The sequence below is a fragment of the Sciurus vulgaris genome (genome assembly GCF_902686455.1).
Source record: "Sciurus vulgaris genome assembly, chromosome: 6".
Taxonomy (NCBI): domain Eukaryota; kingdom Metazoa; phylum Chordata; class Mammalia; order Rodentia; family Sciuridae; genus Sciurus; species Sciurus vulgaris.
This window is the reverse complement of record NC_136466.1, coordinates 106,673,862-106,695,385: the sequence shown is the minus strand read 5'-3', so window position 1 is coordinate 106,695,385 and position 21,524 is coordinate 106,673,862. Positions and strand designations below refer to the sequence as shown.

General features: G+C 40.2%; 1 protein-coding gene and 1 long non-coding RNA gene across 2 annotated transcripts; both read right to left on the bottom strand.

Moving 5' to 3' along the window:
• Positions 1 to 3,697: 3,697 nt before the first annotated feature.
• LOC306663524 lies at positions 3,698 to 9,310 on the bottom strand. The gene is made up of 3 exons (XR_013764456.1): positions 9,214 to 9,310; positions 8,796 to 8,856; positions 3,698 to 4,032 (listed from the first exon to the last, which is right to left on the bottom strand). It is a non-coding gene; the product is annotated as an uncharacterized lncRNA (long non-coding RNA).
• Positions 9,311 to 12,891: 3,581 nt separating this feature from the next.
• On the bottom strand, positions 12,892 to 14,779 carry LOC306663116 (importin subunit alpha-1-like). The gene has a single exon (XM_079143473.1). The coding sequence runs from the start codon at positions 14,657 to 14,659 to the stop codon at positions 13,148 to 13,150; it is 1,512 nt and encodes a 503-aa protein (XP_078999599.1). The 5' UTR covers positions 14,660 to 14,779; the 3' UTR covers positions 12,892 to 13,147.
• Between the last annotated feature and the right edge of the window lie 6,745 nt (positions 14,780 to 21,524).

Below are 21,524 nucleotides of genomic sequence, written 5' to 3'. Positions count from 1 at the left end.
AATATAATCCTAATGCAAAGTACCATCAAGACTGAAGGGAAAGAGACATGCAAACTTTCAAGTTCATGGGGGTGGGGTTAAAGGAATTATGGGAAAATTAGAGAGGGAAAGTCAGGAAGGTGTGACTTTGCCAGATGATTACTAAATGTAACAGAGGAATTAGAACCACCAGTTTCTGATATTATAAAAGTCCAAGGAACAGAGTAAAATAAATACAGAACATATACAGTTAATGCATGACAAAGGAAGCATTTCAGGTTATTGAGGAAAAGCTAAATTATTTAATAATGATGGACACTCAATCAACCATCTGGGAAGAAAAAGTTAGATCTCTTAAGTTCAAGGCCAATCAGAATTCCAATCACAGATCCAAAAAAGAAAAGCTATAAAAGAAAAAACACCAATAAATTCTATCGTATAGCTGGGCATGGCAATCCAGTTACTTGGGAGTTTGAGGCAGGAGGATTAAAAGTTTGAGGCCTCAGTCACTTAGTGAGACCCTGTCCCAAAATAAAAAGGGGATATAGTTCAGTGACAGAGCTCTAGCAAGCCCATTGTCCTGGATTCAATCCCCCGTCCCCACTCCCCTGGAAAAATCAATCATATAAAAAATTTGAATGTATGCACACATAGAAATACTCTAAGGTGAAGTCAAATGGGAAAAGAATGTAACAGGGGCCAGTAAGCCCTCTTTCAGGAAGGGGGTCTTAGCTACTTTAGCCCAACCCTCCTCTGACCCATGCAGATGTTACAAAGGGGTCTCAACAACATTCAGAACCCCATTTCACTCCATTTTCTTGGGCTTACAAGTATTATGTGAGGGACATATATCCACCTGGGGACCAGGCAAAACCTCAGGTCGGCACCTCTGCTCAGTGGCCGCGGCGTAGGATGCAGTGCTGTGAATCAGATGAAAGGCAGGGTACTTGGATCTGCAGGCACAGATACAGTGTCCAGACAGCTTCAGAGAAGTCAGTCACACATTATAGGGATAATAAACCTGGAACCCGCCAAGCTGAACTTGATTTGTCATTTCCCAGGAAGCAGATTCTCTCCCTTTCAAGTCACTGCTGGGGATCAACTCTCATCCCCTGCACCTCCTGATGCCTCCACCCCACCTCCTTCCCTCAAGGCTCACACCCACTTAAAGTTTTCCGGAAAACCCTCCTTTCCTCTTGAGCTGTGGTCACAATGGACATCAAACCAAAAGCAATGGAGAAGTGAAACATTCTTTCCCTCTAACATACCCTTATGGAGGTGAGGAAAATATTTGCTTTATGTCTTTCTAGTGCCAGAAAACAAGGAGGAGCAGAAAAATAAATTTATAAGATTGAAGCAGTTTGAATACTAATATCCTGTCACAAATATTTGCATACATTTTATAAACTAAGGGAAACTTTCCTTAATCTAGAAATTAGGAAATAGATTTTCCAAATCTATTAAGTACAGGAAAAGATAAGCAATGTATTCAAAATTAGGTAAATGCACAACAAAATGGTGAGATTCCTTTTTTCATTCACCATTGACAAAGATCAAAGAGTTAATAATACTTTGTGCTATTGAAGAGGGTGCAGGGGAAAGACACTCTCATGCATACACTTTTTGGAGAAGTGTAAACTGGTACTAACTATTTGGAAAACAATTTGGCCATATCTGTGAAAATTTAGGATTCATACAGCCTTTGATGAGCCATTTCACTTCTAGGCATGTAAATAATAATTATTTTCATACATGCACAAAGATGTGTGCCTGGAAACCACCTAAATATCCAACAGTGACATCTAGGTGAATTATCAGGATGTTAAAGCACAGAGTCATTTAAAAGAATACATTAAATCAGTAAGTTGTAAAATGGAAGGATCCTCTAGATGTGTTGTTAAGTGAAAGTTTGCTCCCTTTGTGTGTGCACAGAATTTTCCTGGAAGGAATACTTCCCTTCTGTGGAAGAAAGATTAGTGATTGTAATAAAGGAAAAGAATTTATTTTCCTTTAATACCCTTTTCTAGTGTCTGTATTTGTTTACATGGGTAACCATTACTTTTCCCATGGAGTAAATAAACCAGCTTGAAATTTTATGTTAAGATTTTTTATTGCAAGGGGGAAAAACAAATATCATGAGTTTCCTATTGTGATATAAATTGAGAAACATGCCTGAGTGGAATCTAATTAAACCTTTACATTTCACTGCCAATTTAGAAGAAATATAAGGTATCTTAGCCCGTTTTTCTATTGCTATAACTGAATACTACAAAGTAGAACAGTTTAAAAATCATAAAGGTTTAGTTGGCTCATGGTTCTGGAGCCTGGAAAGTCTAAGAGCATTTACCTGGCCTCTGGTAAGGGTCTTCTTGTTGCATCATAGAGAAGCATCATCAGATGGTGGGACAGAGCATGTGCGCTAGCTAAGGTCTGTTGTCTCCTAACAAAGCCACTAATGACATTATGGGGCCCCACCCCCATGACCTCCTCTAATCCTAATTATATCTCTTAGGCTCTACCTCCAAATACCATTATGTACAACTTTGGGAATTTTCAGAATAAGTTTGGAGGGGACATCCAAATCACAGCACAGGGGTATAGGAACAAGGTAAACACCACCACAAGAAAGCAATCATCTATTCTGCAGGACATTCGACCTAGTTTCTTCCATAGGTCATTGTCTTGTAACTCTCATCTATATACAGTCAGTCCCTCATATCCATAGGTTTTCACCCACACAGTCAACTAACTTCAGATCAAAAATATTTGGGAAAAATTGCATTCATAAAACGAACATGTGCAGACTAATTTTCTTATTATTATTTCCTAAACAATACAGTATAGTCCTTATTTACACAGCATATACATTGTACTAAGTTTTCTGAGGAATCTAAAAATGATTTAAAGTACATAAAAGGTAGGTGTAGGTTATTGTGCAAATACTATGCTACGTCATACAAGGGAGTTGAGCATCTGCAGATTTTGGTATCCATGGAGTCCTAGAATCACTTCCCTGTGGGATGACTGTATAACCAACCAATTTGATGTATGGTCCTGAATTGAATTTTGTTTGGGAAAAACTGGCTATAAAACATCTTGTGGGATCAACTGGGGAAATTTTAACATAAACTACTGTTAAAATTCAGAGTTAATTTTAGCTATGTAGGAACATGTTCTTAATTTTTGGAGGAAAAAGTACAATTAAAAAATGCTTGCTAAATGTTAAATTACTATTTATAATTTACTTTAAATATGTTAGCTTATAAAAAATGAGCATTTTGTTCTGTTTGTATTTTTAAAGGCAAAATTTCCATAGGTTCTGATTAGGCAAGAAGAAATCAAGAAGGTAATTGTCTGTTAAAAAAATATATAAATAAATAAAAGGTACCAGTGAAACTAAGAAAAGCTGGTTTGAACTAGTTCTTTCCAGTTACATAGTAGATGTTTGCTGTACTAAAGAGTTATCAAGAATAGCAGATGGCCCTCTGATAAACCCTGCTGTGTGTAGAATCAGCAGTGTAGACCAGCAAATAGCTGGCATGGAAACCACCTCTAAGGGATCGAAGAGGAGCAGGCAAACTAAAGGTGAAGGTCGATCAGAAAAACAATTCCTACTTCGCAATGATCCCAGCCATGATTTGACACCTTACACAAAATCACAAGCAAAGTTAAGCAACCCATCTTGGCTGTACAGTCAGCTGCCTTGAAGACAGGCACGTATTTTATTTAATCAAAAATGAAAATGCTAAAGAGTTTTAGCAAGATGACATTCTGCCTAACCTGAGGGTTGTTTTATTAAAGGGTCTTAGAGAGATAGACGGGGCATGCTGACCAAGGAATCGCTGGCACTCTCACAGTAACGTTTCACGTGTAGCCTCCTTATTTGGTTGGTGCAGAGAAGACAGAAGAGAACAGGATGTGTGACAGACCAGTATCACATTGAACAGGCTCAAAGCAGCTGAGGTCGAGGTGTCTGGTAGGAGGAAGTGAGGGGCATCAGGATGGCAGCTGGGCAAGCATAATGACTCAGGGGCAGCCCTGGGAAGATCCAGACTGGAAAGGAGGGAGAAGCACTGAGGAGAGAGTTGGGACTGAGGATCATGAGCGATAGAAAAGATGCACCTTTAAAAATGCATCATTACCACTTAAAATATGAGAACTATTTTTAAGTCTGAAAAAAAAGTAAAGCTAATACAATCATTCTAACTGTTCATTTGAAAGATTGTGGAGGCACATGATCCTTCATCATTTTCAATAACAGCAAAGTTGGTAAGTCATACTGAACGGGAGATTAAGAAAACTTAATCCTCATGTGCATGTAAGAATATATCACAATGAAACCCACTATTATGTGAAATTATCATGCACTGATAACTTTTTTAAAAAGAAAGATTAATTCCCATTCATGGAAGTTGGGCCTCTTACCATGCTGAGGAAGCCTTACAAGCTGCTATCATGGACAGATACACCTATCTATACGTGTTAAAGGCAGTAAACCACCATTCTACATCCCCGCCTAAAAATACTTCTTTCTCTTACCTACTTTGCCAGAGTCTTTCTCTTACCTACTCATTCATTTATTCTGCTTAACAAATGTTTAAGGCTGTTAGGAGACGGGCACTGTTGCAGGTGCTGGCACTAACTGTCCTGGTTGCTCCAGGACTAACCCAATTTCTGCAATGAAAGTCCGATGTCCTGGTCCACCCTCCATTCCAGGATGTCCTTGTTCATCAGTGAGTTGGGTTTGACAATAGGTAGCTAGATCCCAGGAAACACCAGAAAGTCTACTTTCATGGAAAGACCTAGAGTTGGACAATAGCCATGTGAATGTCCTGGAGAAGAGCAGCTCACATAGTCCAAAACTTGAGGCAGGGGTTTCCCTGGCAAATTCAAGAATCAGCAAAGAAGTCAAGGTTGTAAGGGACACAAGGTTGCAGTGGGGGGAAGGAATTGGATAAGAGGAGGTGATATCCAAGAAATAAGGGGAATCAGATAATCATGAGCATATGTCTTAGAAAGGATTTTGGCTTTTATTCTCAGCAGCCTGAGAGGATACTAGATTTTGTTATGTTCTTATTTTGTTTTGCGGTGCTGGGGAGCAAACCTAGGGCTTTGTGCATGCCAGGCAGTTGCTCTGCCACTGAGCTAAGTCCCCAGCCTGACTCTGAAAGTTTTAAAAAGGGAAGGGACAGGTGCCTGGGTTTGAATCTCAGCTCTGCTACTTGCTAGCCAGGTGCCTTGGCTGAGTGCCCAAGCTTGGGCAAGCTCCTTACTTTTTCCCTCTGTAGGAATAATAGAGTTATAGAGAGGATTCACTGAACTGACACTTGTACCAGAGCAGGGTGAGTCCTCATTAATGTTTGCCATTACTTTTAAGCCATCCAGGATTAGATGCTCAGTCTTAAAGCAGATATGAACTTCAAAACCAGCTTGTGCCTCACTGGATCCTTTTCAGCTCTGAGTACATGATTTGTTGAATAAATAAGTGTTACTAAGGTACCAGTTATGGTATTTTATGGACTTAAAAAAGTTTGAGTTAAGAGGAGACAACTGGAAGATGAAATTTTGCTTTGAACAAGTGAATTCTTAGCTTCTGAATGCATAACAGATTATTTGGAAAATGTACTCTATCAATCAGTGTTTTTATACACCAGCAACAGAACTTAATGTAGTTTAAGTAGGTAAAGGGTTTATTAAAATTTATTTGGAAGTTCATAAAACCTCCAGGAGGGTCAGCGTCAAGCTGGTATGAATGAAGAACACCCAAATCAATCTATGGGTGACCCCACTGCTGAGTTCTGACACCGCCCTGACACTAGACATGTGCATTTCCCTCCAAACTGAGCCTGGGACACAGCTCCTGCCAGAAAAGAGTTCTTTTCTGGTTCCTCTTTGGCTTCACACACTGTTCGCTTCTGAGTCTCAAGTTTGTGTGTCTCATTAGTGGAACTTATGTCACAGGCCTGTCACCTCCCAGCAGTTAAGAAAGATGGGAAAGTAAGCCTGAGGGCATCTGTCTTAGAAAGGTAGGACTCCTAAAAAGGGAAGTTCTTTAAGACTTCAGAAAAACATTCAGAGGTTGATAGGTAGCAAATACCATGACCACATCAACAAATAGAAACCAAATACTCAATTGACTGAAAATATCCTTAAGATGTACTTACTTTAGAATCACTTCATACGTGAGATATATATCATATTTATTTTACATTTGAGGTCACAAGATGAGAATACAAGTTAGAGATAATGACTGAAATGAAAAATAGGAAAATCCATTTAAATTTTTCAGAAATTTTAATGACTGCAAGGATCTGGTTTAAAATAGAGTATTTATATTTAACTAATAGACCTATTCGATTTATTTTTACAGGTTTTCTTTCAGATTGAATACCAAAATAGATACATAGCATTTACAAGCCCAAGGAGAATATCTTTGCTAGTTAAACTCCATTGATGTTGACATAGGAAAACAGAGACTCAGAAAGTTAAAAGACTTACTCAAGGTCATTGTTGAAAAACAAATCATGTTGAAAGTTCTAATAGTTTCATTGTTTTCCCAAGAATCCTCTTTTCAGAACCTCCCACGATATAGTCACGAAGCAGAATGGTTTGGGGAGAAGAATATTTAGGGTTACTTCAGCTTACCATGTTCTGAAAAGATTTATTTCTACCTCCTCTGGGTATACTGAAGCTTCAGACATGAAGAATGAGAGAAATAAAACCAGTTTCTGTGGTGGCCATAATGTAGAAAATGCTGCTGCTTTTTTCCTGTGTGAGTGTGTGTGTGTGTGTGTGTGTGTGTGTGTGTGTGCGCGCGCGTGTGTGTGTGTGTGTGTGTAAGAGTTCAGATGGCCAAATGGAAAGTCAGAGAGGAACTGGTATCCCACCATCCCTCCCAAGAACATACCCCAGTGACCTAAGGACTCACACTGGGCCCCACCTCCCGAATTTTCCACCACCACCTCCTAACAGCACCACCCTAGGCAGTAAGCCTTAATCACAATGGACTCTTGAGGACACTCAGACCACACCAAACCATAAGAGGCACTAATGCCACTCATGAGCCAATGACCTCCCAAAGGCCCTGCCTCCTAATACTATCACCTTGGAGGTTAGGATTTCAACATATAAATTTTGTTGGGGAGGGACACAAATATTCAGACCTTGTCAGAAGGTGAGTGGATTCCCCAACCAGCCCAGAATTCCTATTCTGAGATGAAGTAAGAAAGGAGTGGTTAAGGAAGGATTTACCAGGATGGCCTCTGACCTAAATTCTAGGGATGAAAAGGTAGTCAAGAGAAGAAGCACCTTGCAATTGGAAGAACTGCAGAATAGTTTCAGCTTCTCCCCCCAACTGTGTAGGGCCTAATATGAGCACATAGCACCTATTATAATTTAACTACAGAGACTTCTAAAAGCAGCCTGGGATCAAAAGAGTGACTCTTCCATCGCTCCCTGAGGTGCTCAAGGCAGGTTGCCAGTCACTCAAAGTTGAAAAGCAAAATAAGTAACATTCATCTTATTTCAGCAGGAAATAAGGCTGGCTGGATGAAGCTGTCTGTGGATTTAATTTCTCTAGGGCTTTTCTCTTTCTGTGGCATTAAAAAACTCCAGAAGGAAATGACTAGGCTCGGAGTCAAGGTAAGGGGAAGAGATGATCCTTGAAAGCAGTTATTCCAAGGAGGAAGAGAAGGAAGAAAGGAAGTGCCAAGCAGGGGCGTGGTGGGCAGAAGAGGAGCACCCGTGGTACGGCCAGGTGAGACCTTCCTTTGTCGAGCCCTTGCTGCCTCACTTCTTCTGGATTTATTGAGAATCAGACACTGAGCTGTGTTTTCATCTAATAATCATTATTTAGTGATCTCTAGGAACAGATAACATAATCTGGATTAGTAATTGTTGAACAATAAATGGAAAGCAATTAAGTACAAAAGCAGTATGTATTCAGAAGTTCCGTATCCTTGGCTTTTTACCTTAATTATCTAACTTAGTGAGTAAACCAAATTTCCCCCTCTCATCTACATCCAGAATCTTCCTTAAGATGCAAAGAGCAGTAAATAAAACCCCCAAACCAGCAAGAATGAAGTGATTTCAGGGTAGTTTACTGCTATACCCATATTCCTTCAGAACTGCTCCGGGCTTCCCTGCTAGGAAGGATGGAAGTTCTTATTGCCCCCACTGTGGCTCCCCTCATCCAACTCCCATCATCTCTGCCTGGAGTCCTGTTTCTTCTCTTGTCTCCTATAATGCAGTTTCAACTCATCAACCAGAACAGGGCTTTTAAAATGTGAGTCAGTTAAATGTGCAGTGGACTTACTGACTAGCTTTCAAAGAGTAAGAGCAAGGAAAGGGGGAAATATTCACTCTATGCCAGGTGTACACATGTAATCCCAGTTACTTGGGAGACTGAGGCAGGAGGATCAGAAGTTTGAGGCCAGCCTGGGCAACTTAGTGAGACCCTTTCTCAAATAAAAAATAAAAAGAATTGGGTTTATGGATCCATTGTAGAGGGCCCCTTGGCCCCCTACAGTGCTGAATTAAAAAACAAAACAAAACCAAAAAACCTTTATAGTAGAGAAAACCAGCAGACCCCATCATAATCATGTGCATCAGGTTAACATCAACTTGAAAGGTGGATGTCATGTGGTCCTGTCGTGATGTGATGAGAAGGGCACTTCACTTCTGGGGATTCTTTCCAAAAACACACATAAGGAAAATATCAAACAAATCAAAGCTGAAGAACACTGTAGAAGATACTCAATCGATACTCTTCAACTCTGTCAAGGTCATGAAAAACAAGGAGAGAGTGAGAAATTCACCGACCAGAGGAGATTGAGGAGACACAAGGACTAAAGGCAACGGCATATCCTGAACCCAGTTCTGGAACAAATAAAGGACAGAAATGGAAAAACTGGTTAAAAAAAAAAAATTAAATCTGGAGTTTTATAGAAATAGGCCAATGTTGGTTTCTTAATTTTGAGAAATGTACCACAGTAATAGAAGACAATAACAACAGGGGGAAAACCTGGATATGTAGGGCAGCCAACTGTTAGAAATCTCTGTAGTTAAGTTGTAAGCTGGCGGGGACTCCCAGGGGGCCCTGTGCAGTAGGTGAAAAGCTCAGCTTCCTGTGCTACCTTTCCGACTATCCCAAAATTAAAAGATTATTTTAAACACACACACACACACACACACACACACACACACACACACACACACACACGAGGGACGACTTGCAGGATGAATGCCAAAGTCCTCGCAGTGGCCTTCAACCCTGTTTAAAATTGCAGCCTTCCTGGCCCAAACCATCCCTGTTCTCCACTTCATTTTTCTCCAAAGCACTTAGCCTCACCTAACCCACATGTGTCACTTGTTTACCTGTGTATTGTCTGCCTTCTGTCTCCACCCCCACCCCACACCACAATGGAAACTTCAGACAGCATGAAATCTTGTCTCTTCGGCTCTCTACAAAGAACAGGGTCTAAGATAAAGCAGGGCTCAGTATACACTGTTGAAGGAAAACAGGGAATGAATGGACCAATCAATCCTTTCCTCCCCCAAATCTTTGTGACTGGTAAATGTGAAACTCACTTTTGACTGTGGTAAGTTCTAAACTAAAATGACCAAGTGGAGAGAGCAAATGAATGTCTGATTAACTCTTCTTCCAGATTCATCAGACACATATATACACAACTCTGTAAAATTGTCTGGAAAGTTATACATCCCAGCTTTGCCTGCAGTGGCAAAGCATAGGAATAATGCTACTGTCAATCAGTAGGAATGAGTTAAATCAATCCCAGCACATCAATACAACAGAATATTATTAAGCCACTTAAAAATAAGGGAGTTCTTCTCATAAATGAATTCAGTAAAGTAGCAGGATATAAGATCAATGCTCATAAATCTAATGCATTTTTATAATAAGTGATGAATCTTCAAAGAGAGAAGTTAGGAAAACTATCCCATTCACAATAGCCTCGAAAAAAATAAAATACTTGGGAATCAATATAACAAAAGAAGTGAAAGACCTCTACAATGAGAACTACACAACACTAAAGAAAGAAATTAAAGAAAACCTTAGAAGATGGAATGATCTTCCATGTTCTTGGATAGGCAGAATTAATATTGTCAAAATGGCCATGCTACCAAAAGTGTTATACAGACTCAATGCAATTCCAATTAAAATCCCAATGATATACCCACAGAAATAGAGCAAGCAATCATGAAATTCATCTGGAAGAATAAGAAACCCAGAATAGCTAAAGCAATCCTTAGCAAGAAGAGTGAAGCAGGGGGTATCACAATACCAGATCTTCAACTCTACTACAAAGCAATAGTAACAAAAACAGCATGGTATTGGTACCAAAATAGACAGGTAGATCAATGGTACAGAATAGAGGACACGGACACAAACCCAAATAAATACAATTTTCTCATACTAGAAAAAGGTGCCAAAAATATGCAATGGAGAAAAGATAGCCTCTTCAACAAATGGTGCTGGGAAAACTGGAAATCCACATGCAGCAGAATGAAATTAAACCCCTATCTCTCACCCTGCACAAAAATCAACTCAAAATGGATCAAGGACCTTGGAATCAGACCAGAGACCTTGCATCTTATAGAAGAAAAAGTAGGTCCAAATCTTCAACATGTCGGCTTAGGATCAGATTTCCTTAACAGGACTCCCATAGCCCAAGAAATAAAAGCAAGAATCAATAACTGGGATAGATTCAAACTAAAAAGCTTTCTCTCAGCAAAGGATACTATCAGCAATGTGAAGAGAGAGCCTACAGATTGGGAGAAAATCTTTGCCACTCATACTTCAGATAGAGCACTAATTTCCAGAAAATATAAAGAACTCAAAAAACTCTACACCAAGAATACAAATAACCCAATCAACAAATGGGCCAAAGAAATGAACAGACACTTCACAGAAGATGATCTACAAGCAATCAAGATATATGAAAAAATGTTCAACTACTCTAGTAATAAGAGAAATGCAAATCAAAACTACCCTAAGATTCCATCTCACCCCAATTAGAATGGTGATTATCAAGAATACAAGCAGCAATAGGTGTTGGCGAGGATGTGGAGAAAAAGGTACACTCATATATTGCTGGAGGGGTTGCAAATTAGTGCAGCCACTCTGGAAAGCAGTGTGGAGATTCCTTAGAAAACTTGAAATGGACCCACCATTTGACCCAGCTATCCCACTCCTTGGCCTATACCCAAAGGACTTAAAATCAGCATACTACAGAGATACAGCCACATCAATGTTCATAGCTGCTCAATTCACCATAGCCAGATTGTGGAACCAACCTAGATGCCCTTCAGTTGATGAATGGATAAAGAAACTGGAATATTACTCAGCCATAAAGAAAAATAAAATTATGGCATTTGTAGGCAAATGGATGAAATTGGAGAATATCATGCTAAGTGAGATAAGCCAATCTCAAGAAACCAAAGGATAAATGATCTTGCTGATAAGCAGATGATGACACATCATGAGGGGGTGGGAGGGAGGCAAGAATGAAGGAAGGAGGGACTGTATAGGGAGAAAAGAGGGGTGGGAGGGGTGGGGGAAGGAAAAAATAACAGAATGAACCAAACACCATTACCCTATGTAAATGTATGATTACACAAATGGTATGCCTCTACTTCATGTACAAACAGAGAAACAAGATATATCCCATTTGTTTTCAATAAAAATAAATTTAAAAAAATAAAAAAGAACCAAACTATCTGACAGACAATAAAAGAAACATAATCCATGTAAAAAAAAAAAGAGCGTTCTTTGTGTATAGGTATTGATGTATTGATATGATATATTGATAATGATATGCATATTGGTAATTCTGAGAAGATATAAAGTTGAGCTGAAAGAGAAAGAAACAAGATAGAGACAGTATCCATACCCTGATGTAGTTAAATTCAGGACAAAGAAAATATACACAAATTTGTTGTATATGTATAAAATATTTCTGAATGGACACAGAAGAACTGGGAAATGGATTACCTGGGAGAATTGGATGTCTGAGGAACAGGAAACCCTTTTTTAACTTTTGAATTTTGAACTGTATGAATGTCTTACTTATTTAATTAAGTAATTAATTAAAGTGAAATTAATTAACCTTTAAAAATGGAGCTTCTAAAAAAATGGAGCTTCTACCACATTATGCAATGATGCCTTTAACAGCCATTTAAAAATAAGATGAAACCCTGAAAAAGCATTTTAATTTTCTCTTTTTTGCAGTACTGGGAATTGACTCCCAGGGTCTGTGCATGTCAGCCAAGCACTCCACCTCTGAGCTACATTCCCAGGCTTTTTGGTTTTATTTTGAGATAGTGTCTCACTAAGTTGCCCAGGCTGTCCTTGAACTTGCAAGCTCTTACCTCAGTCTCCTGAGTCTCTGGTATTGCAGGTGTGGGTCACCAGGCCTGATTTAATTTTTCCTTTTTATTTCTTATTCGAGATCATGATTGCATAGTTAATCCCATTAACAATTAGTGACTTTTTGAATTCTGGATATTGTGTATATAATGAATTTATTTTTTTAATGGAATGCTTTTATAATAAGAAAACTATAAGAGTAAACACCATTTACTTGGTTTGTCACATACCACCCATGAAATAACTGCATTCAAAATGTAGACTGGGTAGAGCTCAATGGTAGAGCCTTTGCCTAGCATGGGCAAAGCCCCAGATTCCATCTCCAACCCCACAAAAATAAATTAATCAATTACCATAAATAATAAGATAGCCTTGGTTTGTTTGGGTTTTGTTTTTTGGTTTTTGTTTGTTTTTTGGTACCAGGGATAGAACTCAGAAGCAACCCCTGAGCCACATGCCCAGCCCTATTTTGTATTTTATTTAGAGACAGGGTCTCACTGATTTTCTTTTTTTTTTTTTTGAGGTAAAGAAGAAAAGGGTGGAATTTAATCTTTATTTACAGGACACTGTAAGATATGAAATTCCACATAGAAATAAGAAACCCATTTAGAGGACAAGTTTCATACAGTATGTACAGTTTGGAACTGTTCAAGTATAGTTTTGTTGTAAAAAGTGCTACAATAACAAACCACATTTAAAAAGAGCTCTTAGTAGAGAAACAGTAAGACAAACTTATACCGAACATACTACACAACAAACTTTATGCCTCAGCTGTACAGCCTAGAAGTTAAAGGTCCCAGGAGTCCCATCTTGAACTTGGAAGGTATAGCCCTCAGAGGTAGTTTCTGGCACAACATTTTGATCTTCCTCTTCCTCTACTGAAAAATACTTCTCAATCAAGTTTAATGAGGCCTTGTACACAGACTCATTTTCGTGGTTCTGTAGAGCTTCAATTTTGTCCAAACCTCCACATTCTTCAATCATTATACTCAGTTTCTCAGTTTCACCTAGTTTCTCAGCAGCCTGAAAGATATTTGAAATGGCATCCAGAATAACCAGAATAATTTTGGTATCTTTCGCAGTTAAAAGGTTCATCATTGGTTCTATTATGCCACAATGAACAAGGTATACAATCTGTTCAACTGTCCCACCACTTGTATAATTGGTCACAGCCCATACAGCTTCCTTTTGTGTCTTAAAGTCTGCCTTAGAGAGCACACCAACGAGGAATGGGACTAATCCATGATTGACAACTTGCTGTATCTGGTCCTGTCGGCCAGCTGTGATGTTTGACATTGTCCATGTAGCTTCCTTCTGAATATTAGTTTTGGGGTTAGTTAGCAGGCTTGGAAAGACTGCAAGTGCACCTGCATCTATCACAACTTGAGTCTGTTCATCTGTTCCAGTCACAATATTCCCTATAGCTCGTAAAGCAGGAGTCACAATTGGCAATTCAGAAGCTCCCAGAAGCTTCACAAGTTGGGGCACAACTCCTGTTTTCACAACCATTTCAATGCGTTCATTTGGACCATCAGTAAGGTAGGAAATAGCCCAGCAGGTATCAGCTAGTACTTCTGGATCATCATGATGCAGGAGACGAACTAAAGTGGGAAGAATTTGCTCAACAGCATCTAATGGGGGTGCAGGATTCTTGTTGCGACAAAGGTTTGAAAGTGTCCAGGTGAGATTACGTAAGTAACCACATGCTAAAGTTGACCTATCAGGAACTGCAAGAAGAGCCAGCAGTGGGTCCACTGCGCCATATTTGATAACCAAGTCTCGGAAAACTGAACCATCACCTGCAATGTTTCCTAGAGCCCACACGGCTTGTTCACTGATGTGAGCGTGTGGAGATGCCAAGAGAGAAATGAATGCTGGGATAGCACCTCCATCCACCACAGCCTTGGTCTGTTCTGATGTTCCAGAGGCAATGTTAGTGAGAGCCCATGCAGACTCAAACTGAATGGGACTACAATCAGTTCGGTCCAAAAAGGACACAAATTTCGGAATCAAACCAGCCCGGATTATGTTGTCTATGGGGGGCTGTTTCTCCCGAGAAAGCAATTTCCTAGCAGCTTGAGTAGCTTGGAGTTGGCTTTCCAAATTGTTACTGTTTATGCCTTTGACAATGTCATCAACAGACCAATTTACAGTGCCCTGGTTGTTGCGGTTTTCCTGTAGTGGCGAAGTAGCATCATCAGGAAAGGAGCTTACATTTCTCCTTTTCAGCATCTGGTCATCCTTCTTAGCTTTCCTCAGCTCCACATTAACTTCTATTCGGCGCCGCCTCATTCCTGTACTGTCTTTTCCCTTGTTCTTGAATCTGTTAAGCCGGGCAGCTGGTGAATTAGCATTCTCATGGTGGACATGGTTATGAGACAAAGGGAGAAAGCTGCACAGCGGGCTCAGGCTTCCACAGGAGGCGGCTCGCAGGTTGCGGATCAGCTGCCCTCGAAACGTCCACCGCGGCTCAGCCCAGAGACGGTGTGCCTCGTGCAGCCGGCCGGCGCGATTTAAATTTTCCGGTCACTGATTTTCTTAGCACCTCACTTTTGCTGAGGCTGGCTTTGAACTCATAATCCTCCTGCCTCAGCCTCCTGAGCCACTGGGATTATAGTGTGCCACCACACCCAGCTCTTGTTTTTGTTTTTGAGCCTTTCCTAGAATCCACAAAAAGTCAAGAAACTATTTTATGGCTTTTTGTTTTGTTTTTAATTTTTTTTACTGGGGTATAAGATAGATACAAAAAAGTATACAAGTAGTAAATGTACAGCTTGATGAATATTCATGAGCTGAAGACTCTCATGTACACATTACTGTGATTATTATGGGTACCCACAAAACACCCCATTTCCTTCTCCCACTCACACTCCCCTCCCCTAGGATACTCATATGAGGACTCCTAAGAGCATAGCTTAGCATTGCCTGTTTTTGTGCATCATATGAACCTACTCTCATGATGGACCCTTTCACATCTGATTCCTTTTACTCAACACTATGATTCATCCACATTGTTGGGTGTAGTTACAAGTCGTTCACCCTCCTTGTGCACAGCATTCTATTGTTTAACTTTGCCACTGTTCATTTATTCACCCTATCATTGATGGATGTTTGAGTAATTCGTAGCTTGGGCCATTTATAAACAGGTCACCATGAACATTCTTATGCATGTCTTTTGGGGGAATATTTGTACACATTTCTACCCAGGAGTAGAATTGCTGATACAGATATGTGCAGCTCCAACAGAAGCTGCCAATCTTTCTAGACAACATACACTCCCAGCAGCAGTAATGAGACTCTTACTTCCTCCCCAATATTTTATATTATTCATTTTAGTCATTCTGATAGATGTATGGAATCACACCAGAAGCTGGTCTGTTAGAAGTACCAACTTATTTCAGAATTTCATTAAGTTGGGTAGACTTCAAATACCAAAAAGTTGAAACTGGGGAAGTGGAAATTAAAGAGCACCTTAGTTTTTATGTATATCTTTTTGTAATATTTGGGGTTCTTATGTGCATATACTAACTTGAAAAATATATATATATATTTTTTCCTCTATTCTTGAGAGTCAGAAAGCAGTGGGTAAAGAGAGTTTAGCAACTCAAAAAAATGTTATTCGTTTTCACAGTCAAAGGGAGGGTGTGTTGCTGATAATAATCTTAAAGTAGACTGAAGTTACATAACAGATCACTAGAAATACTTTACTGCACAAAATGTTCTATTTTCAGTACTAAGCTAAAATCCCTCACTAAATCCTCTTTAGAAGTACTGGACTAGTATAACAGTTATGTACAAACCAACAGGAAATGGAAATAAGAAGCATTTGTGTGGGGGTTGGGGAGATCTTTGATTTCAGCCTGTAGTGAGTTTCCTATGAAATGCAAGCTCCTGGGTATGGGGCTGGCATCTAAGTTTCCCTGGTTTAGAAAACACATTCTGACCCTACTTCAACCATATTTCCCAGGAGCTGCTCTTGTTCATTTGTTTCCATTTCTCCCTTCTTATGCCACACACCAGACTGATGTGCATTTCCCTGCAGGGTCTAGACAAAGTTACGGGGATGTCTCTGGGTGGGGTATGACTCTCCAAATCAGGAGCTACAAATTGGAGCTGATGGACCCACACAGACATTGTGCTCTGGCCCCTGTGAAAATCAGCCCCCCTGTTCCCCATGTTACCAGGGAACTGAACACAGTGGCACTCTATCACTGAGCTACATTCATACCCCTTCTAATTTTTATTTTGAGACAGGCTCTCACTAAGTTGTCAGGCTGGCCTCAAACTTGTGATCCTCCTGCCTCAGCCTCCTGAGTAGTTGGAATGATTGGCATGCCACTGGACTGTGAGAAAGGAGATCTTTAACCTCCACTTCAACCTTTTCCCCTTCAAAGAGGTAATAGATTGAGGTGGGAGGATCACTTGAGTCCAGGAATTTGAGACCAGTCTGAACAATATATTTAGATCCAATCTCAAATAAACAAAAAAGATATGATGTCTTAGTTTATCTTTCAGCAGCCCATAAGGATGAGAGAACCAAGAGTTGAGTGACCATTCCAGGAACTTGTTGCTTCTGTTTTCTAATACACCTCTAAAACAACAGTGTAAGAATGCTGCACAACCCAGGGGCTCCATATGACCAAAAGTCATGGCGTACCTGGGGGGGATGGCTGAACAGGGCACATTGTCTTCTAAAACTAACCGATGGTACATTCAGTTAATCAGATTTTCTCTTGACCAGAAGGGCCTTCTATGTTAGGCCAGGTGAGTAGGAGTGGTCATGAGGTGGATGAGGTAATAAAGAATTTGGGGAAGCTGGGTGTAGTGTCACCCTCCTGTAACCTCAGAGACTCTGGAGGCTAAGGCAAGGAGGATTGCAAGTTCCAGGTTAGCCTGAGCAACATAGTGAGACCCTGTCTCACAATTTAAAACAATTTATAAAGGACTAGGGATGTGGCTCAGTGGCAAAATGCCCCTGGGTTCAATCTCCTGTACCCACCACCCCCCAAAAAAAGAGAAAAGTTTGAGATTTTCTTCAGAAAAACTGTTTACTGAAAAGAAGGTACAGAATAGCTCTAAAGAGTGTGATCTCTGGCTCCATTGGACCTGGGCTGAAGTCCTGGTTAGCTCTAGGCTTCTATTGACACGATCTTGGGAAAGTGCTCATTTAACCTCTGTGTGCCTCAGTATTGTCATGAGGAAAGTCAGGATGGCAAAGTCCCTGCCTCATGGGGTGATCGTGGAGGTTACATAATGCCTTAGAAGCAGTTGGCACAGATAATGCTACACAGTAAGTGCTCATGAAATTATAGTTGTCTGTTTCCTTTTTAAAAATAAAAGTAGCAAAAGGCCATGTGGCAGGCTGATATCCTATTCAAAAGCATTAAAAATATGCATATGTAACGATAAATCCTACTATTCTGTATACTTACAAAGCACCAATAATTAAAAAGAAAAGAAAAGAAAAAGAAAACAGAGGAAAGACTGTAGAGGGGAAATTTCGGAGCTACAGAGGGAATCTGGAGTATAAGTACCATGCCGAGAGAATAGTTCTGGGAACTAGGGGTGTGTAGAATTAACAGGAACACTGGTCAGAGGGCTCCTCTGTGGAGGATCAGGAGAGGTCAGCCAATATTGAGTGCTGAGGGAAGCACTTTTACCTGTGGCAGAAAGAAGTCCTGAACAGTCCAGCACAAACAAAAGTCTCTGCTGTTCTGCAGAAACCAGGGAATCAAAAATGAAGGCTCAACTATGGGTAGAAGTTAGAGGCATCCACAGGAGCCAGAAATGCTCTCAGAGCCAGGCTGAGGAAGTGCTTGCTGGCCAGGCACAATGATGAGCACCTGTGTCCCAGCTACTCGGGAGACTGAGGCAGGAGGATGGCTTAAGCCCTGAGTTCAAGGTTAGCCTCGACAACACAGCAAGGCTCTGTCTTGACGGGGGGACAAAAGTGCTTACTATCACAAGAGAAAGGCAAAGAGAGAACAAAACCACCCTGGAAAAGAGAAGTTTTATGCTCTAAGTTTATGCCAAACCAATTCCAAATGCAAGTCTGAAAGCTTCTATGTCCACATATGAAGAAATCAAATCCCTCTAAGAGGGGTAGTGGTGTGATGTGGTTTGATGAGCCTGGTGTGTCGGCATAAATGTGTGAGAGTGACCATTGCAATGGACTAGGAGAGGGACTAGAAGTGCACCCAGGGAAGAGTGTTCAGAGAAAAATCCAACCCCACCATCTCTTTATGATGAACCCCAAAGTGGCAGCCAAAAGTAACTGAGGTTACCGACAGTAGGAAAATTGAAGACAAATGAAACCTCCTGTTGAGGAAATATGTGGGGAAAAAATGTGTCTTCTTCCTACACAAAACTGAAGGTAAAGTCAACACGTGAACCACGGGAGTGTAGGGCCACTGGGTGCGGTCCAGCCCAGCAAACGGGAAGGGTGACTGCTCCAGGTACAGGAATTCACACTCAGTTTGTTAAAAACACTGACTGTGCCAAAGGAAACACAGAGCTCGGCTACACTGCCCTGTCACCAATTTGCAAACACAGATCTCCACATAAAACAGCTTCAATGGTTTAAGGCTAAGCGAAACAGTTTAAGTCTAAAAAGATCCGTGAAATGACAGTTTCATTTTAAAGGGGATCCCATTTGAACAAAAATGTAAAGTCCTGAGATTTTTCCATCTACATATTGATAAAGGGGTTATTTTCATATTTATATGAGATGTGTCTATCTTCCCCAATGAAAATAAAGAGAGGAGACATTTGTCACCTCCAGCACCAACAGTGTATTAATGGTGCTTAGTAAATGTTCATTGAATGAATACATGGGGTTATAAGCAGAGCGAAGCCCTAGCTGTAGAGAGGACAATACCTCTCTTTTGAGGTTATAAAACGAAGGGGGTGGATCTCCAGCTCTAACCCTCACCCTCTCCTTCAGGATGTATTTTTAATCCTGGACATCTTTGCACAAGGCGGAGGACTTCAGTGGTAGGATCTCCCTCATCTTGTTGCTTGAGCAGAGATCAAAGAGCATGGGCAGCCTTCCAAAAACAGCTTTTTACCGAATTGGCTTCCTAAGGGGTATCCAAGCGAACTTAGTTCTCTGGGACCAGGGCAAAGGAACTCCAGAGTCCATGCTGATAACCCTTCTAACTGCCTGCCCCCATGATTCTTAAGCACAGAAAGGGGCACCAGCCTCAGAGTTGTAAGGAGTAAATGTTACCACATATGAAAAAGGCATAATTAGCACCTGGCACATAGTAAGCACTCTGTAAACAGTGGCTAGTATTATCTATTATAGAAAGAGTAGATGAATTTTTTTTAAATGGGCCTAATTTGGAAAATGGGAAGAAAGTTAGGACAACAAACTAAGAGGTTAAGTATGTTAGCTTTTTGCTGCTATGACCAAAATATCTGAAAATCACAACTTCAAGGAAGTAAGGTTATTTTGGCTTCTGGTTTCAGAGGTTTTAGTTCATAGCCTGCCAGTTGCATTGCTTTGGTGTTGAGGGAAAGCAGAACATCATGGTGGAAGGGTGTGACAGAGGAAAGCTGCTTAGCCTATGGCAGCTGAAAAGCAGAGAGAGAAGAAAATGAAGGGACCCAGGACAAGATACAGTTCCCAAGGACATGCCACTGGGCTTATTTCCTCCAAACATGACCCACCTGCCTACAGTTAGCACCCAGTAGTCCATATGAAGTATTAAGGATTAATCCACTGATGAGGTTAGAGGCCTTGAGATCCAATCATCTCCTCAAAGCCCCACCTCTGGACATTGCTGCTTTGCCTTCAACAGAAGCTTTTAAGAACATTCCAGATCCAAACCATAACACTGAGGAAAAACAAAAGTACTTTGATAGCTGCCTATAAATCATTTTGGAAAAAGTGGGAGTGAATAAGTGTTTAACTAAAGTTTCCTATGTTCAAATACAACTTTTTACATGCATGCAAAAAGGCTTAGAATTCCTCTGGGAAGATAGTTAACAGGTAATAGTGGTTACTTCCAGAGAAGGGTAAACTGGCAACAGCGGCTGGGGACTTTAAAAAATTTTTGCCATATGTTCACATTACCTATTAAAACTTCATCTTTAATTGTAAATTTAATGCTACTAGTTTAAAATGTCTCCTATGTTTTGCTGGATTTAGAAGAACCTCTGAAATTGGGATCTATTTTTCAGCTTTTATTGACTGTCAGAGCCCTGATACCGCCCCCTAGTGCCTGGTACCCACCACTGCAGCTACTCCCTGCCGCTACAGAGGTTAATACTATAACTAGTTTTTCATTATCTAACTAAACTGTAACCTACTCAGGTACTTCAGTGCCTTAATGTTTGAAAATGTAGGTACTGTTAATGAAGACATTACCTTCATACATCATTCTTGCTGACCCAGATAGTGTGTATAGGTACAATATTAGATTATTTTAATTACCTCCTTTCATTTATTTCCATTTTAAAGTTGATATATTTATCAGTAGCAAAAGGATTTTTACCTTCTCAGTCGTATCTCAAGCACAAGTCATTTTAGCAATTAAATTTTAATCCATCATTTGCCGCCATAATTTTTTTCTCTGCTAATGTTGAAATGGAAGCTATTGATTCACATACAGAATTTTCTCACTCAATTTTATTTGGGTAAGATTCTGAACTCTGTCTCAGGCTTTATGTTGTTCTGCAAGTTGCATTTTAAACTACATATGCAACTCTGCATATGTAGTTTTCATCCTGAATTTTGAAGTCTCCAAAGCATATTTCCACTTTCAAACATAAATGTTAAGTCTGTCTTTGCTGAGTATTGCAAAGATATTCTTATTAGAAACTATGATATCATTAGAAACTGCAAGGCACGTTTGGATGTCAGGGTAGAAGGGCATTTTAAACATATCTAGGGTTTGAATTGGACTCTTCTGTAAATGCCATATTTGTATTCATTATACTGAATGTATCATACAGGAGACCAAGTTCTTCCAGGACATCACCTCCTTATTCAATAACCTCAATTCCTTGGACTTTGACAAATATTTGGGCTTTGGATGGAATTCTTAGGGGTCTCACCTGCCGGCTTTAGTGGGTAATGGTACATAATCTCAGGCAATAAAGGGGTAGATCAAGGTCGGAGACCAGCGAGTGACTACAAGACACTATGCACAGA